This window comes from Crinia signifera, chromosome 6 (genome assembly GCF_055691185.1).
Source record: "Crinia signifera chromosome 6, ASM5569118v1, whole genome shotgun sequence".
NCBI classification, from domain to species: Eukaryota; Metazoa; Chordata; class Amphibia; order Anura; family Myobatrachidae; genus Crinia; species Crinia signifera.
In genome coordinates this window covers 142,639,476-142,659,974 of record NC_139222.1, presented here as the reverse complement: position 1 = coordinate 142,659,974, position 20,499 = coordinate 142,639,476, and the positions used below count along the sequence as shown (strand labels likewise).

The following is a 20,499-nucleotide window of genomic DNA, read 5'->3' as shown; positions in this document are numbered from 1 at the left end:
GCAGCAGCTAGGTTGTCTGGAAAATGTGCACTGTTGGTAGCTCTCGGGGGCTAGGTTTGGCTACCACTGGCTTAGAGAATCTGGCCCTCAATCTGCTTCTCAAAGCATATCCATTGGGACACATGCAGTACGGCGCTTACTGTGTATGAGTAAAATGTGTTAGGACAATGTCAGTGATGTGGTGTATAGCTAATTTAAAGGTGCTGTATATTAAGATGTCATAAAAAACCTGTGTAATAGTAAGATGTCAGAATGTGTACTTTTCTGTGCGTCTGTCTTCTGTCGAGGGGAACATGTCCATGATGTCTATATTAGCTGTATTAGATGTGCTCACTCTCTACACTGACGTACGCAGTGAGTCCGTGGTTTGGATGTATAATGCCTGTGTCTCTGTGTTTGCTCCTCTTTTCTGCGCACTCTGTTATTTCAGCAAGGAACCTGCCTTCGGATCCCATCGATCTGTCTCTCCACCTCCAGCTGCTTCAGTGGAGGGAAGAGGAATGACAATGTCTCCTTCCCTGCATCATGTTGAAGGGGAAGATCGAAGATTATGGATCAATATGTCAGATACCAACATAGCCCATTATTGTACTTCGTAAATTTGTCAACGTTGAGAATTCTGGCATGAAATGTAGGCATGTGGCTGTGTTCCCACAATGGATTGGGGTTTACTAGCAACCTGCATTGCAGTTATTACACTATTCTATTGGAAAAGAAGCTGCTTCATTTCTCTATAACACCCTTTTGAGGAACAGGAACTTTTGCTGAGGCTACTAAAATGTGCATAGGGTAACTTAGTCATGATGCTGACTTGCTTCTCTTCCCTGCAGCCACACTGACCAGCTACTCGGAGAATATGGACCGTTCTAAGTATGGTGCAGATAGCAGCAAGGAGCTTGGCTCTCGTGGGTCTGTTAAACAGGCCCAGAAGTCCATGGATTCCAGTCTGTACCGGGTGGATGAGAATTTAATGGCCTCTACTTTCAGCTTAAACAAGATCCCCGAGAGGGGACTGGACTCAGGACTCTCCCAATCTGTGCAGTCCATCCCACTCTACCTCATGCCCCGCCCCAACTCTGTTGCAGGTGAGGAGATGTGTTTCCATGTCACACCAGCTAGGGATGATGTTGTAAGATACCAAGTTATATGTTCAACGGGATAACAGTGTTCCTGCAAGTGTCTGTGGATGTGTCTAGAATGCTAATGCCACTTTCTTTCCGTGGGTGTGAGGGGGAGTAAGAGAATACAGGACTGCAGATGGTGGGAGGGAAGTGAAGCAAGCCTTAAATGTTCCATTACTTTTAATCTGCTTTCCCCTTGGCACAGAAAAGGTTAACTAGGCACACAACCTCGTGGTTTGTTTGCTAGTTCACCAGTATTCTTTATATCTAATAACATAGTCTGTAGCTGAGCAAGTGGGAGGGCTTGTGGGGATGGCTAGACAGGGGCACATTTATTCTTTATTACCTTGTTTTGCCGTACAGTGAGCAGACTTGATCAGATAGCTTCCGATTATAAAAACTGGTTACTTCTGTACTCGTTTTTTACAGCACATGATAGATCTTCTGCAGATAAGCTCCAGAACAGGGGTTTTTAAAACATCAGTCCTATGGGAGCTAAATAATTTCACACTGGTGTAAAAATATATTTGAAAGTTGTTGCAAGCATCACACTTGTTCTTACTGAGGAAAACCTCAAAACATAACTGGTTTGGGGCAATTCGGAACAGGTGCACAGAAATTCCACTGAGGAATAGCAACGTGCACGTGATCGCTGCACTGCTATCCTGTCTCTCACAGGGGATGGTCCAGTGATCATCAGGGGATAAAGCGAGGCTTAGGGTTTATGAATGAATACCATAAACTATGGGTGAACTTTATATATAGGTGAATGTAGACACTGGATAACCATATAGATGCTGCTGAATCTACTGATGTTTTGTTATTTTTAGTTTGAACTACACATCCCAGCATGCCCTGCATCAGTTTTAGCATGGCCAAAAAGTAAAACTGTAGCAGGGCATGCTGTGGGATGTGTAGTTCAACAACAACTGGAATGTCAAGGTTAGCCATCACTGTATTAGGCCCGTAACTACTGTAATTCATATGTATATATATCTTCATCTCATCCTGCCTCTCCCTGAAATATTTGTGTTCCTTCTACCTTTACAATTCTAACCATTCCTGGCTGAGCTTTAATCTTTCCTTTTTTTTTTCTTCTTCTACCATCAATGTTCTCCCCCCCCCACCACCCCCCATGACTCCTTTTTTTCTTCTCCTTGTTCTCTTTCTCCTTCAACACCTAATGCTTCAACTTCCTCCATTCACTTCGCTTAGCCACCAGCTCTGCACACTTGGAAGACCTTGCATATTTGGATGAACAGAGACACACACCCCTGCGTACCTCCTTACGCATGCCACGACAGACTCTGGCTGGACCACGGACACCACAGGATCTACGAGGTGAGTGCCGCATTAATGTAGAAAACAGATGCTATGTATCATTTACAGTATAGAAAATGGGACTTGCCTCATTAGACAAGAATGCCAACGCTATATGTAAAATGTAAAGAAGGATTGCACTGGGCACATATTACAATAATGTATCTTCCTTGTCATATAACACATTAATCAGTGATGTATTAATAACTGTTTTGCCCTATATGGGTTCTGGAAATATTTAACCCTTTGAGTGCCAACCTCTCTTTGTGAGATGTTATATACATTCAAATAAAATGTTATGTAAAAAATAGCTTATATTTCCTATATAACAGAAACATTAAAGGTCATTATGATGAATAAAAATGTTTGGCACTCAAAGGGTTCAATCGCCCTCTTTGACTGCCCTTTCCCCCTAGTTTGTAAGCCATTATGAGCAGCCCTCACTTTCTTACAAACTCTCCATACCAATGACAAGCATGGTATATAGTCTTGTGTACATCAACCTGTGCCCCCCCCCCCCCCCCCTGTTTATAAACCTGGGCACGCCCTTACTACATGTTGGTATGCCTTATGCTATATTACTACCTCAACGCTATACACTGTCGCTTTTATTTACTTTTTTAAAGTTCTGTCCCCTGTGTAAAGCTAGGTACACACTATACAACAATTTATACCAATTTGGCAATAATCGGTTGCTCTGACACTTTTTTGTTGTATAGTGTGTATGAGCGGTCAGTGGTAAAGCGGAGAAGTCAGACAATATAACTATAACACAACTAGGTCTGGTAAGATAAAAGGTACTTACCTTGAGGTGTATATATATATATATATGTGTGTGTGTGTGTGGCTATGCCCCCAGCCCCTCTGGCTGCAGGAATAGATGCTCTACGCATGCGTACAGCCTTTATTTATGGATGACAGGGGGGACTCCCAACAAATCTATTGTCAACACAACAAAATAAATTGGACAGCATGTACCTGCAGTAGCATTTCTTGTTGCTGTTTGTGCTGCAGACCCTTTGTGGCTCTGTAAATGTTCTCAATGATGATAATGCTGGCTTTCAATCTATTCCAACTCTACTTTTTTCTCCCTACAGTTCGCTTTGCTCCTTACAGGCCCCCAGACATCTCCCTAAAGCCCCTTCTGTTTGAGGTGCCAAGCATCACCACAGACACCAGCTTTGTTGGCCGTGACTGGCTTTTCCATGAGATAGATGCACAGCTGCAGAGTGATGATGAGACTGTGAATCGGGGAGTGGTGATCTGTGGCAACATTGGCTTTGGGAAAACCGCCATCATCTCTCGGCTTGTATCCCTTAGTTGTCATGGGACTCGTTTGAGACAGATTACATCTGACAGCCCTCATGCCTCTCCAAAGCGTGAGTGACTATTACTATACAGGGATTTCCTAAATGCACATTTTTTATTTTTCCCACATAACAAATGTTACACCCATTTTTTTTAAAAGTGGGTAAATAAGAAAGATAACCTGATCTGAATGGCTTTGCTGATTGATCAGCTATAATGTTTTATTTATAATTATGTGGTTAAGTTATTTTTATAGCGAACATGTTACACAGGGGTATACTCAATGGTCTTTGGCGAGCTGTGATGGCAAGCAGTACTGATAACTCGCCGTCACAGCATTCAACTGACCCCCCTGCACTCGCCGTTTTCTCCTCGCTGTTTTTTTTTCAGTGAGGTGGAAACGGCGAGTGCGGCTGCCAAACAGCAAGGCTCGCTGCATTAGTGGTGAACCTCCCCGTTCGGATGGGTAGCAGTCCCCTGGAAAATTGAATAGGGCGAGCGGCCTGTGCAGGGATTAAATGGCGAGGATGACTTGTTTTCAGCGATCCTCGACGATGGGGATTCACGCATATATATACAGTAATTGGAAGGGCTGTGCAGTAAGTTTCCGGATGTGTAGTGTGTTATGAACTGTAATCTCTGAATGAAGTTTTTGAGAAATGTTAAGAACCATATTTATGCAGCAGTGCACACTGTTCATTCCCTTCACATACTTGCCTCAGCATGCTGCCAGGTTTTATTTATACTCAGACGCTGCCTGGGATCATCAGTGATGATGAATCCTGGCTCTACAGTTTTAACTCCAACCAGTAGTCATCTCAGTGGATCCAGTTGGAGGTTCTCTGCCACAATCCAAATGCTGCCTGGCCAAGCAGATGGAGACCATTTTTCTGGCCAAGACCAGTCATGTAGCTACTGTACCACTAGTGTAGCAGAGCACAGTACACCAACCATTGCCTGCCACAAGTGCTGGAAGACATTTCTGGCCCATTATTGTATCTATGAGCTTCGCCATCCACCATACAGTCCTAATCTGGTAGCCCGGGACTTTTTGTGTTCACACAAACAAAGCGCAAGATGTGTGGGATTCTTTCTGAGTCACTGGAAGAAGCAATGGAGACCAGTATCAAGCATATACATACTGTACCTGCTTCGGACTGGTCTAACTGCTTTACTAGGAGGTTTGACCACATGCAACTTTGTATAGACTCATCTGGCAAATGCTTTGAGAAAAAAAAGTAATGTTGACTTTATTTGTAAATATAACACTTTTTGTGAACCGGAATCTTATTGCACACCTTTCATATTCCTGTATACTGTTTGTGTACATACTAGCATCCCTTTCAGGCATTGCTTCAAGAATCCTCTTTACTTGATTGTTCCTTGTAGCTCTCCGACGAGCCCAGAACAGTGTACTATAGAAGGATTAGCATTAATAAGGTTGGGAAAGGGGGTTTGGTACGAGATAAGGGGATTAAGGTACACTGAAAAGCAATGGTTCTACAGGGAAACAAAAGGCTGTAAATTGGTTTAGTAATACCTGTATAAAAGCTGAAAATATAGTTGTACATTTATCTTTTCATAATAATCCCATTCTAAAACTTTTAACAGCAAGTTTAGTGGTTCAGCTTTGTTGCCCTGTGACTGAGTGCACTAGTTATATATTCATTATTATTAGGTGTGTTGGATATAGAGAGCGCTATATAAGAACCTCCACCTTTTTGTGACATTCAATAGTGGATACCAATTTGCGATTTTTAAACAAATTTTATTTAAAAGGTACAATAAAGTCAATATCGGACAGTTTTCACATAAAAATAGTAAAATTATAATTCATATGTTTCCAAATGAGTCGAGACCCAACGCGTTTCGCCGACGAACGGCTTCCTCAGGGGTAGTAGACTCTATGAGAATATAGAAAGCCCTTTAAATATTTTTAATTTTAGGGTACAATATTTAGTGGTATGCTGAGTTTTGTTTACATACCGGGAATCTCAGCTTTATGAAAGATCTCAGGTTGAATTAATTTAAAACTTCTTATGACGCTTGGATGACGTCTAAAAAATTTAAAACATATACAAACATAAAAAGTCTGGTGGAGGGGGGACATGTGTATATAGGATAGGTTACGGTAAGCAGGAGGTACCCTGTTAAACTTCCTGTTGAGTACATACCCTATGGTGTTTAAAGGTCTGTCATACAGAGATCTGTCCAGTATTTATACGTATAGCACTGTTCAAGGGTTTTGAAGAGCACCTGAATGATAAATTTTACATTTTAGATAAACACATATTCTAGGTGTTTATTTACAGTTTCTAAACGGTTATCCACCGGACAAGGATAGGATACACCGTATTGAATTTGCTGAAGAGTACATACCTTTTAATGCTGATAAACCTGTCCAACAATTTTCTGTCGGATCCTTTATATGAGTTGCACTGTCCAAATTTTTTCGGCGGACACCTAAATAATAAATTTTTATTTTTAATTTTTTTAAAAAATTGTGTGTTTTGTCCTATTGTTTTTATAATTATAAATCAGGACACTGTTAGAAGTATTTAGAGGGTTTCTCTAATTTTATCTGTCCTGGGGATTGTTTGAATTATGTGCAAAGGATTGTTTCCATTCCCCTAGTGGTGGGGCAGTCATATGGCACCTATATCAAAGGGCTAAATACATACATTCTGTAGCATGACATATTTACTGATTTTGCATTATGTTCATTTGTTCTTGCTATAACACTATCATAATGATACATTTAAATGAGTTATACTTTGACATAAGTTATGCTCTAATACAGAACTTTCATCTGCTGTAATTACAGTGATACAATCCAAACTAGTTACAGTTAGACAAGGGTTATACTTTGACATTTTACAGTTGTCTAAGGGTATGGAAAACTATTCAGATGGAGCTTACAGTGATCCTCTATCATTTCAAAAAGTGCCAAATATATGCAAGGACTTACCAGTGGTGTGTGAATCGCTACCTCCCAGTGTCTGCTTTCAGACTTCTGTTGGTCTGAGCACCATATAAAGCTAGAGGTGCCTGACATCACTTCCGGTTTTAATTTCGGGTGTTTCCCTCGGTTTAACCCCTTTGTGGTGATGACTACTAGTTTTGGGAGGGATCTCTATCCGTATGGGGCTTTGCTAAACTGAGGATTGGGTGTCCCCTGTGGAAAAATTCATTTTTAGGGAAGCGGTGCCGTCTGAACGCCGTTTGCGTTCCACGTGCGTTCCACTTCGTCTTTAGCCTGTCGGGGTTTCCTTCCTGTTAGCGGTGACGTGATTTCTAACAGGTGTGTGCTGTATTGGACGCCTGTTTGCGTTCCAAGTGCGTTTCATTTATTGGTGACGTTTACTTCCTGATTCAGCTGACTTCCCTTAGTGAATGTTTGCGTTCCAAATGCGCTCCATTATTAATACTATGAGGTTACTTATTCTTGCGGGGCTGTTCTTTTTACTTGATTTATATATGCCTCCTCAGGACTGACAGTATCTTTTACACTGGAAGTTTGTGTTTGGCGTGGAATATTTTACACTAAAAACGGTGAGTGATAGATATATGTTTACAGTGTTTTGTGTTCTTTATTACTCCTCTGAATAGTTTCAGTTTGCCATTTACCTATTAAACTATTCAGAGGAGTAATAAAGAACACAAAACACTGTAAACATATATCTATCACTCACCGTTTTTAGTGTAAAATATTCCACGCCAAACACAAACTTCCAGTGTAAAAGATACTGTCAGTCCTGAGGAGGCATATATAAATCAAGTAAAAAGAACAGCCCCGCAAGAATAAGTAACCTCATAGTATTAATAATGGAGCGCATTTGGAACGCAAACATTCACTAAGGGAAGTCAGCTGAATCAGGAAGTAAACGTCACCAATAAATGAAACGCACTTGGAACGCAAACAGGCGTCCAATACAGCACACACCTGTTAGACATCACGTCACCGCTAACAGGAAGGAAACCCCGACAGGCTAAAGACGAAGTGGAACGCACGTGGAACGCAAACGGCGTTCAGACGGCACCGCTTCCCTAAAAATGAATTTTTCCACAGGGGACACCCAATCCTCAGTTTAGCAAAGCCCCATACGGATAGAGATCCCTCCCAAAACTAGTAGTCATCACCACAAAGGGGTTAAACCGAGGGAAACACCCGAAATTAAAACCGGAAGTGATGTCAGGCACCTCTAGCTTTATATGGTGCTCAGACCAACAGAAGTCTGAAAGCAGACACTAGGAGGTAGCGATTCACACACCACTGGTAAGTCCTTGCATATATTTGGCACTTTTTGAAATGATAGAGGATCACTGTAAGCTCCATCTGAATAGTTTTCCATACCCTTAGACAACTGTAAAATGTCAAAGTATAACCCTTGTCTAACTGTAACTAGTTTGGATTGTATCACTGTAATTACAGCAGATGAAAGTTCTGTATTAGAGCATAACTTATGTCAAAGTATAACTCATTTAAATGTATCATTATGATAGTGTTATAGCAAGAACAAATGAACATAATGCAAAATCAGTAAATATGTCATGCTACAGAATGTATGTATTTAGCCCTTTGATATAGGTGCCATATGACTGCCCCACCACTAGGGGAATGGAAACAATCCTTTGCACATAATTCAAACAATCCCCAGGACAGATAAAATTAGAGAAACCCTCTAAATACTTCTAACAGTGTCCTGATTTATAATTATAAAAACAATAGGACAAAACACACAATTTTTTAAAAAAATTAAAAATAAAAATTTATTATTTAGGTGTCCGCCGAAAAAATTTGGACAGTGCAACTCATATAAAGGATCCGACAGAAAATTGTTGGACAGGTTTATCAGCATTAAAGGGTATGTACTCTTCAGCAAATTCAATACGGTGTATCCTATCCTTGTCCGGTGGATAACCGTTTAGAAACTGTAAATAAACACCTAGAATATGTGTTTATCTAAAATGTAAAATTTATCATTCAGGTGCTCTTCAAAACCCTTGAACAGTGCTATACGTATAAATACTGGACAGATCTCTGTATGACAGACCTTTAAACACCATAGGGTATGTACTCAACAGGAAGTTTAACAGGGTACCTCCTGCTTACCGTAACCTATCCTATATACACATGTCCCCCCTCCACCAGACTTTTTATGTTTGTATATGTTTTAAATTTTTTAGACGTCATCCAAGCGTCATAAGAAGTTTTAAATTAATTCAACCTGAGATCTTTCATAAAGCTGAGATTCCCGGTATGTAAACAAAACTCAGCATACCACTAAATATTGTACCCTAAAATTAAAAATATTTAAAGGGCTTTCTATATTCTCATAGAGTCTACTACCCCTGAGGAAGCCGTTCGTCGGCGAAACGCGTTGGGTCTCGACTCATTTGGAAACATATGAATTATAATTTTACTATTTTTATGTGAAAACTGTCCGATATTGACTTTATTGTACCTTTTAAATAAAATTTGTTTAAAAATCGCAAATTGGTATCCACTATTGAATGTCACAAAAAGGTGGAGGTTCTTATATAGCGCTCTCTATATCCAACACACCTACACATCTCCATCCCTTGACCTTCACTAACAGGGAGGTCCTATAGAGTAGCTGCTACAGGTAGCGCATAACGACGGTCTTTTTTCCCACTCATTCATTATTATTAGCTCATAACTGAGAAAACAAACACAAATGAGACCAGAATGTGTGCGAGCGAAATAGCCTCCGATCTTAGAGTAATTATCGGTTTAGGATTCAATTAGAAATGGTATCTAAAGAGATCCGAAAGTAGACCTATGTGAATAAACACAAAAGCTGACACAATCCGCTAAGATGTTTTGTTTAATCCGATGTTCTCTGTTCAATCAACTCTATATCGTTCCAAATACAGATTCAGAGGCTAACCGTGAACTTACACAGCCAGGACAGACTCATTCTGGTATCTCTAGCGGGAGTTGCCCAGGAACACCTGAAATGCGTAGAAGGCAAGAAGAAGCTATGAGGAGGATAGCTGCACAGGTCAGTGATTTCTACATATTATGCTCATAACATGGGAGAGGAATAAGGCCATACTTGCCTACCTGACCCTCTCCATGACGGAGAAAATGCTCTGTTCCTGGACTTCCCTGTTAATGTAGGATTGCCATCACCTGTGGTGAAATGCCTTCCTTATCAACTACCTAGTTCCCCACAGGTGACGGCAATCATACATTACCAGGGAAGTCCAGGAACAGAGCATTTTCTCCCGCATGGAGAGGATCAGGTAGGCAAGTATGAATAAGATGTGTCTATCATTTATGTAGTGCCTGCTGCAATACCTGATATACTTAGGCGGTTGTTCAATCCCGGCCCTATTTTCTGGCCAGGTGAAAAAAATCGGCAATGATTCTCTGATCAGTGTTCAATCACAGGTTTTTTCACCCATTTTTGAGTACATTTTCACACATGCCATTTCCCTTATTTTTTTGGAGGGGCATATTTGCCAATCCATGCAGTTTTCGCCAAATGGATTTTTCGCAGATTCATGGGGATTGAATAGGGTTAGTCGACTTTGCCCTAAATATGGACAAAAATTTACGGCTTTTCGGCAGGCGAAAAGTTTGACCGGCATAGAATACCTCCCTTGGTGTTGTAAAAAGAATATGATGTTAAAGTGGATGTAAACATTATCCAGATTATGTTGTAGTGGGTGGAAGACTGTCCAGTCAATGCTGAAATGGGTAAATCAGTGGTTAACTTACATTGGGCTTCTCATAACTGCTTGATAATTACAGTTTCGCTCTACTTTTGTCTGTCTCTTTAGGTGGTGGCATATCACTACTGTCAGGCTGATAATGCATACACATGCCTAGTGCCTGAATTTGTTCACAATGTGGCAGCCCTTTTGTGTCGTGCTCCTCAGCTTGTATCTTACCGGGAGCAGCTCCTGCGTGAACCACACCTACAGAGTCTACTAAGCTTGCGTTCCTGTGTACAGGACCCAGCTGCATCTTTTCGTAGGGGGGTTCTTGAGCCACTAGAGAACTTGTACAAAGGTAAGAATATTTACAGTTTTGTATTGTAACATTACTGAATTTACATTTCACTAATAAGCCATCTTTAAAATTACTTTTTACCCCTTCCCTCATCTAGAACGAAAGATACCAGATGAGGATTATATTATTCTGATAGATGGACTGAATGAGGCAGAGTTCCACAAGCCAGACTATGGAGACACCATAGTGTCCTTTCTAAGCAAGATGATAGGAAAGCTCCCCCGATGGTTGAAACTTATTGTTACTGTGAGGACCACCCTACAGGTAAGGTGTCCTTTTTTTCTTCATTATTCTGTATACCCTCTAATCCTCCTTGTCTCATGTTTACTTATCTTTCGGTGACCACTTTTTTATTTTATTTTGTCAAACTATATTTCTTTCTTTGCATGCCAAATTCTTTTTTTTTTTATCTTTATTTTAGTTGTCACTTTCTGTATTCTAATAGGAAATAACCAAGCTTCTTCCATTCCATCGGATTTTTCTGGATCGACTTGAAGAAAATGAGGCCATAGATCAGGACCTTCAAGCTTACATCCTGCAACGCATCCACAGCAGCTCAGAAATTCAAAATAATATCTCCCTCAATGGAAAAATGGACAACACCACATTTGGAAAATTGAGTTCCCACCTAAAGACATTGAGTCAAGGCTCCTATCTGTACCTGAAACTCACATTTGACCTCATAGAGAAGGGCTACCTGGTACTCAAGAGCTCCAGTTACAAAGTGGTTCCTGTGTCTCTGTCTGAGGTCTACCTACTGCAGTGTAACATGAGATTCCCTACCCAATCTTCCTTTGAGAGGGCCCTACCTCTCCTCAATGTTGCTGTGGCCTCCCTTCATCCTTTGACAGATGAGCACATCTTCCAGTCCATCAACGCGGGCAGTGTGGATGGAGGTCTTGATTGGGAGGACTTCCAGCAACGTATGGAGAACCTTTCCATGTTCCTGATTAAGAGGAGGGACCTGACTCGAATGTTCGTACATCCATCCTTTAGAGAGTGGTTAATTTGGAGAGAGGATGGGGAGAAAACCAAATTTCTGTGTGATCCAAGGTGAGAAATATCTATGTGCTATGTTTAATAAAACTAACTTGTAGCATGTCTGTATCCTGTTTTATCCAGCAATTTTTGCTGGTATTTGTATGATACATCTACACTGCCTATTTAGAAAGTTTACAAATCCAAAAGGTTGACATGAAAATGGTCAACATGAAAATTTACATGTTTGTTTTTTGTTTGCTTAGGGGGGGGGGGGGGGGGGGATTTTCCCACATTTGTGTGATTTACTATACATGAGGATGAACACAACGGTCTACATTTCTACTGATGGTAATCACAGAACATGAAAAGACAGACAGACAGACGTATGGAGAGAGACCCAGACAGAAATGGGAATGGAGTGACAGACACACATGGCTCTGGGAGAGATGCAGACATGGTTATGGAGGGAGAGAGAGTCATGGAGAGTGTGTGGGAGAAAGAGACAGACGAGGGAAGGAAGAGTGACATGTGGAAAGAGTAGAACATACAGAGAGAGAGACCGACATGGTAGGGAAGACAGTGAGTGCTAACCTGGCCAGCATCCATTCTAAAGAGCACAATCCCCCCCCCAAACAGCCCGAAACGTGTGAGACACAAACCTGCTGCAGACAGTGTAGACTGTCATTGCCTCACCTGGGAAAGCTGTCTCCAAGGCCTTTGGGAACTACCTGGGAAGAGCTGTTTCATTATATGGAGGTTGCAATTGGCGTGTTACAGACAAAACCCCCCCCCATTATTATTGGTCATGTACAAAGATTGATCGATGTGTCTCCTTACTGCTTATGCTATATTGGTAAAAATAACATTTAACAGTTGTTTTGCTTATGTTAACTTTGAACCGAAGCATAAAATGACATGTTTGCAGTGTAGTATATGGATATTAGAAGTCCCCGAACAGCTCTTTGGCTGTGTAAACAATTAATCGTTCGCACAGGGTTCGGACTGCCTGCCTCGTGACTACCCTTGTATGTTATATGACTACAGGTTGAGTATCCCTTATCCAAATGCTCGGATCCAAGAATTTTGGATAATGGATATTCCTTAGTTTAGAATATTTTTGATTTCAATGAGTTATCTTGAGGTGTCTTACATTTATGTTGTATACGCACATCAAACACATGAAATACACACAAATATATTTCATTTGTGTATGAAACAAGGTTTTAAAACATCCCTTAGATAGTCAATCACCGGCGCGCATCTCCCGACGGGGAGATGGCCGCCAGGCCCTATTCAATACTGTCTTCCCCGACAGCATTGAGCAGGGTATCTCGGTAGAACGAGCCCGACATCACAAGCTGCCGGGCTCGTTCTGCAGAGAATGGCTGGGAAGTGACGAGCTGCCGGCTGCAGCACGCCTCTTCCTGGCTGCAACTCGCGGCCACGCCCCCTTCTCGCTCCACGGCAGGCGGGACATTGAATCCCGCCTGCATGTTCTCGGTCGAGCTGATCGAGAACGGGACAGGGTCACAGCGGTCGAGCAAGCTCGACCGCTGTGACCTAAACATTGAATACCCCCCATAATGTCACATTGATGGATTTTGTTGTATTCCATTGTTTATACACTAAGCTAGACCTTGAATGTATGTAGAGACCATGTAATGCTATTTATGGGCAGTATATAGTGAAACAGTTTTTCAGATTTGTTCTGCCCTCAGCCTATTTTGATAATTTTTGGGAAGGTCACATTTCAACATCCGTATCAGTACTAATTTATGGGCTATGTGCAAATTATCACAGGTGTGGTATGACCTGCAAGGTATACTTACTGTATGTCAGGTGTTTAGCATTGATACAGTCTACACAAAGTGTATGTATGTATATGTATGTATATATATATATATATATATATATATATATATATATATATATATATATATATATATATATATCTTACAGTACCCACTTAAAGTATACCTTGAGGCTTTTTTTTTTTTTTTTTTTTAAGTCTATGAATTTCTACTTAGTAGTAATTTGATTATTTGACCTCCCACAGCAAAAACAATCTGCCAAAAATATTTTTTTTATTGAAATAGCATGAAAGTGAGGCAAAAGCAATGTTTTAAAACCATACAAGGCGTATATTTTGTGTATTAGTCCACCTACCGCATCAAAAGAGATGATGTGCATTAAACTTTCCTGTCTTTAGGTTCACTTCTACTTTCTGTAGTATGTTTTTATCTGGTGATCACCACACAGTAACTAACAGATGGGCACATAGGGGCAGATGTATTAAGCCTTGAAAAGAGATAAAGGGTTATCAAAAGTGATAAACATCCAGCCAATCATCTCCCAACTATCATGTAGTTGAAAAATGTATGTTAGGGGCTGATTGGCTGGGGGTTAAACATTTTTTATCACCCTCGTGTTTTATCTCTTTTGAAGGCTAACACATCTGCCCCATTATTTGAAAGAGGGGACTCTTCTGTGTGTACTGTACTTGGGTTATCCAGTATTAACTATTTGAGCTAGAGAAATGGAGAAATCCTTCTCCCTGTTGTGTTAATGGCTGCAACATCAGACCTGCGACTGACTCCATAAGACACCATGCTAAGCGACTGATGGGTGTAAGTGATAACCTTGTGTGTTGTCCTTAGGAGCGGACATATCCTGCTGGCTTTTTGGTTCTCTCGTCAGGAGGGGAAGCTGAACAGGCAACAGACCATAGAGCTTGGACACCACATACTGAAAGCACATATCTTCAAGGTAAAACCATAAGGCAGGGGTGGCCAAACCTGTCCTCAAGATCTACCAACGGTGCATGTTTTCCAGGCAACCTGTGGATCTATAGTAGGAATGAATGCAGCATGTTTTAAAATGTTACAGTTAGTAATGACTACAGCTGTGCACCAGATAGGTAACCTGGAAAACGTGGACCGTTGGTAGATCTCGAGGACCGGTTTGGCCACCCCTGCCATAAGGGAATCTCTGTGGGAAATGGGTCTTCAATGTGTTTGTATTTATTGACCACGCATCGCCATCGCTCGGGAGCATACACACGGAGGGATCTCTGCTTAATTTCTAAGCGATCTAGACAGAGGCTAAAATCGCCCTGTTTGTATGCCCCCTTTCATTCATTTTTGCACGGATGGTGTAATGGTTAGCATTACTGCCTCACAGCACTGAGGTCACAAGTGTGATTCCCACCATGGCTCTGTATATTCTCCCCGTGCTTGCGTGGGTTTCCTCTGGGTACTCTGGTTTCCTCCCACAATCCAAAAATATACTGCTAGGTTAATTGGTGCCCAATTGAACCCTAGAATGTCTGTGTGCGCATGTACATGTGGTAGGGAATATAGATTGTAAGCTCCACTGGGGCAGGGACTGATGTGGGCGTTTAACTATTCTCTGTAAAACTCTGCGGAATATGTGTGCGCTATATAAGAAACTGTTAATAAATAAATGTGTTTATTTTTATTTGGGCTAGTATAATGCTGGGTACACACTATGCAATATATAATTTGTACAGCTGATGAATGATATTTTGTATTAACACCCGATATATCTTTTAATGGAAGACCTTTTGCATTGGAGCATGGAAGATGCATATATATTTTGTAGATATATCTGCCAATGTGTACAGACAACTGGTAGGTCCAACCAACCCATATGCCTGCCACAAAAGCTGGCAACAATGACATTACAACTGGGTTGGCAGTTTTGTTCTCTGGCCAGACATATCATGGGACCTGTCAGTAAGTGTATATGCTTACCAGAATCTGATCTTTGGTTGAAGGGCCCACAGTTAAAGTGTGTATCCAGTTTTAAGCTGCATAAACACTATGTGATAATGACAGACAACGATATAGTTAATGATTTCCCTTGAAGATGGAATGAACGATATAGTGCATACACAATGAACGCTTTCAAATGATAAAGATAAATAGTTTACCACTAATCATCTTGTTTTATGAAAAATGTATCGGTACTTATTTCCTAGCACGGCGCCACCGATTTTGATTGTATCCATGCGATGCGATTGGAATCAATGTAAAATGGTCCCTGAGACCCAATTTTACATTGATTTCAATGTAAAAAGCCCCAAAAAACCCCATTTTAATACCAACCCCCCCTCATGTTTTAAATGCCACCCCCCCCCCATTGTTAACGCCACCCCACTATTGAAGCAAACCCGAAGCGTAGCGAGCGCAGCGGTACGCATCCTCCGACCTTTTCATACCCCTACTATCCACGTCGGCGTGGAGTTGATTTTATAAAGTGTGGCGAGCCACCGAGCCGGAAGCGTGGCGAGCGCACGCGGATACCTTCACAGGTATCCGCGTCCCCTCGCGGGGCTCGCCACGCTTCAGGCTCGGTTTTATAAATTCAACTCCACGCCGACGTGGATAGTAGGGGTATGTAAAGGTCAGAGGATGCTCGCCGCGATTCGGGTTGGCGTCAATAGTGGGGTGGCGTTAACAATGGGGGGGCATTAAACATACTTTTTAACCATATTTAATGTGAAATGGGCCATATTGGCCCATTTCACATTGTCACCTATGTGAAATCGGGTTGATCGCGTTGATTTTCACTTTAAAAATAATTTTACATTGTTCCCTATGGGAAAATTGCGTTGATCGCGTCGGTCGCATCGCGGCCCCTTATTAGGGGCTGCGATGGACGCGATCAACGCAATTTTGTCTTTCACCGGCAAATTAGCTGGTGATTGACATAAAATCGGGTCCATCACGTTGATTGTATGCCTTAAGTGCCTTAAAGTTAAGGCATACAATCAACGAGATGGGCGCCGTGCTAGGAAATAAGTACCAATGTATCTTTATCGTTTGCACACACATAACGATATGCACCTAGTCCTAAATTAAATACAGTATGCAGAAATTTAATGCATGTACAGACAAGTGGGTCAGTAACGACCCGCGGGAACAGGCATCATTATCGTACACAATGCATGATATGCAGGATAATATCGTTAATGATATAGTTATCATGCATATCGTCTGCCATAATTACATAGGGCCTTATTCTGGTTTACTCCTTCTGGCAAATTCCTTCTTAGATGGACAAAACCATGTGCACTGCAGGTGGGGTAGATGTTACTTGTGCAGAGAGAGTTAGATTTGGGTAGGGTTTTATTTCAAAGTGAGATCTATATTGCTGTGTAAAAATAAAGCAACCAGTATTTTCCCAGCACAGAAACAAAATAACTCACCCAAATCTAATTCTCTCTGCACATTTTACATCTGCCCCACCTGCAGTGCATATGGTTTTGTCCATCTAAGAAGGAATTTGCCAGAAGGAGTGAACCAAAGAAAGGCCCTTAGTGTATACTGTTGTATCCAATGCTAGGAGAACAGCAAGATTGCATCATAGGCAAGAAAAATCAACCTGCCCTTTTATATAAATTCATCCCTAGAAAGTAAAAACAAAATTAATGCAAAAAAATTAGCAAGAAGCTCTAGGTAAATAAAAAAATGTCTGAAGTTGGCAATATTTTTTTAAATATATTTTCTTAGTTTTATTTGATTCTAAAGCATTATGAACAAAATAATAAAACCGTGTTTCTATTTTATATATATTCTATATCACATTTCTCTGGCTCTACTCTGAATCTGTTTGCGTATTGTGCAGGGTCTCAGTAAAAAGGTTGGCGTTTCCTCATCCATCTTGCAAGCCCTGTGGATTTCCTACAGCACAGATGGGCTCTCCATGGCACTTGCATCTCTCAGAAACCTCTACACTCCTAACATAAAGGTAAAGCCACAATCAGCCAACAATGGAAGTGAACACTAATTATTCAAAAAAGCCAGGCCAGAATTTCAATCAGAATCCAGATATTCCTGTCCAGTTTCTTATTTAGTGGTTCAACAATTTGGGTGATATATTATGTACTTACTGCAATCCCTGGTTAAATAGAAAAAAAGTTTGCCCTAAAAGCAAAAGAAAAAGCTACATATAAAATCTAGAACAACACTTAGCAGGCATTATTCCATAGCGCAGTACCTCACTTTACTGACCCTTTCCTGTTGCAGCTAATGTAGCTGTCAATTTGATAATTGCAGTTATTTCAGTCTAATGGATCTAACAATTCAGAATGTGAGGCTGTCAAATTTATATTTGGAAGCACCAAAGAAATTATTAGTTTTAACTTGGCTGAATTAATAAACAGGTACACAATTTAAATGGTGGTGTTCTTCTCCTGTAGATGTACTGCTCTTTGCTTTATAAAATCTCTCAAAAAGAAGTTCCACTAACTTCCAGGATCCCTTCTCCAGGGTCTAAAGCCATCTAGAAGCTGAACTAGGTCAAGATGTACTAAGCCTTGAAAAGTGATCGACTGGAGAGTGATAAACCTCCAACCAATCAGCTACCTCATCATTTTTTTAAACACAGCCTGTGACATGCCAGTTAGTTGCTGGTTGTTTATAACTCTCCATTTTATCACTTTTCAAGCTTCGTACATCTGGCCTATAGTCTCCATGGTGGTCCAATTTAGACCTTTAAACAATAATATTTAAATACATTTTCGATGCATGTTCAGGTTATACACAGCACCCACTGCGCAGTTGTACATACATACTTGTTAAAGACTCAAACCCACCAGTATACATAACATTTTGAATAGATATAATGGATCTGTGACTAGACGCTATTATTACTAGGCTTAGCATAATTTTTGGTGTTTTACTTTCATTGAAGTTGCAACAGTTCTGTCCATGGCACTTACCAAGAAGCATGATACATTCTACATTAGTAATTCCTATAGCTGAAAACGAACGCACTAAGCTGGTAGCTCTACTAAATTGGTATTTTTACTTTAAATTAGATTTGGGGAGTAACACTGACACTCAATATTTTTCCTTTGCTAGACTGAGATTCTGTTTATTACATGTGTGTTCAGTTGACCATTTCACTGTTTGCCCCCTCTAACTAATGTCATTTGCATCTTCAGGTGAGCCGACTGCTAATCATGGGAGGAGCTAATGTAAATTACCGCACTGAAGTTCTGAACAACGCACCTATCCTGTGTGTTCAAGCCCATCTGGGATACACTGAGATGGTGGCACTGCTTCTAGAGTTCTCTGTCAATGTAGATGCAAGCTCAGAGAGCGGCATGACCCCTCTAGGTTATGCTGCGGCTTCAGGTCACCTGACCATTGTCATGCTTCTATGTAAGAGGAGAGCCAAGGTGAATATAAATGTTACTACTTGGAAAAAACTAACATTTATCACGTATATGAAGGATGCATCTGGTGAGAGGCTGTATATACTGTACCAAGTGTATTTAAATATACTAACAGAACTAAAAACATAGAATATAATATTGGGTGAATGACTGCTTCAGTATGACTTAGGGGGAGCAGTATTGTCAGGAGTGTAATAAGTTTTGGGTGTAATTCCCCTGTACTCACCCATGCACTTTACTGTACTAGAGAGGCAAGTGTCCACTGGGAAGTATGGATACTGTCAGCAATCATCATTGTTATTAACTTCATTTCTTGTACTGCTCAGCATTCTGATTAGCTGTCAGGTTTCAGAGTAGGAGAGGAAAGGATCTCTGACAGCTAATATCACTGGCTGATGTACATCCTGCGTTTCTCCAGTGATCCCCATGAATGTTGTAGAGGGAGCATTGCAGTAGCAGCAGTGGTAGGTTCCTCCCCAGGTGTGGTGGTCCTTCTACTGACATTTGTATACAGGTCAAAGGACACGTGCACACACTGATCTACTGCCTGCAGGAGGCTTTCACTATATAAAATGTCCAATTTTAATTCTACAGAAGTGAAGGTGCCTTTCTTCAGATAATGACAGATACAGAAGTAAAGTGACTCTGTACAAATAGACATAATAAGAATGGCTACCAAGCATGCAGAATTATACAATGGCAGCACTAAAAAAAAAGTTCAATGCTTGAAATAACTCAAGTGACCAATTTCAGATAAAATGTTGCAGTTGATTTACCCATATAGAAGCTGCTTTGTACACTGTTTTCATGCATTCAGAATAAGAACAAGCAAATGGAATTACATCCAGCAGTGACTGCAGACAGCACAGGGGCCTCCTGCAGGCTACACATAACTCTCCTGCTACTAGCTGGACTGTGGGGTGTGCTATATTAGGTGGACAGTGACTAGGTCAACCCTAAAAGATTGATGCATGAAAGGGTCCACATGCGTTATGACATTGACCCCCAAATTAGTGTACCTCATCCACTTGCATGGCTCACTTGCTCAACGGAATCCATGTGGATGGTAAAATATAAAAAAAAGTAAAAAAAAAAAAAATGTTGCCCATTGCCATGTCAACCATATTCATTGTTGACCATATGGTGTCTAATTATTGACTGTCACCCTATCATCCGGATACCAAACTGTGCTGCTCATTTTTAGCCAAAGCCATTTACTTCTCATGAGAATGGAGTAAAAAGGGGAGTTATTTGGGGATTAAATAAGCCTGATTATGAAACGATCATAAATCCAGTTTCACAGTAGTTCTACAGTGATTTAGCCCAGCGTGTATGATGACCAATGATGGGGAAAATCACTGGACTGAAAAATGCTCAGCGCAGACACACGGAGGTTTTTTTTTACCCATTTTAGCAATTTTCCTGTGGGTGGATGACTTTCCATAGCAGGACATTATATGTGAGTATGTAGGGTGACCAACTCATCCCTTTAATCCGGGACACATATTAATTACACAGGTTCT

At 40.9% G+C, this 20,499-nt stretch overlaps 1 protein-coding gene across 12 annotated transcripts in view; it reads left to right on the top strand.

Annotated features, from left to right (window-relative positions):
• The window catches only part of TANC2 (tetratricopeptide repeat, ankyrin repeat and coiled-coil containing 2), a 454,397-nt gene that overhangs the window by 400,764 nt on the left and 33,134 nt on the right, over window positions 1-20,499 (top strand). For all 12 annotated transcript variants that reach the window (XM_083147487.1, XM_083147485.1, XM_083147486.1 and 9 more), the window contains 10 exons: window positions 831-1,085; window positions 2,337-2,462; window positions 3,539-3,820; window positions 9,648-9,775; window positions 10,560-10,791; window positions 10,889-11,055; window positions 11,237-11,844; window positions 14,430-14,538; window positions 17,422-17,544; window positions 18,743-18,979. In XM_083147487.1, the coding sequence (XP_083003613.1) occupies window positions 831-1,085; window positions 2,337-2,462; window positions 3,539-3,820; window positions 9,648-9,775; window positions 10,560-10,791; window positions 10,889-11,055; window positions 11,237-11,844; window positions 14,430-14,538; window positions 17,422-17,544; window positions 18,743-18,979 (2,267 nt within the window). The remainder of the gene's footprint in view (window positions 1-830; window positions 1,086-2,336; window positions 2,463-3,538; window positions 3,821-9,647; window positions 9,776-10,559; window positions 10,792-10,888; window positions 11,056-11,236; window positions 11,845-14,429; window positions 14,539-17,421; window positions 17,545-18,742; window positions 18,980-20,499) is intronic.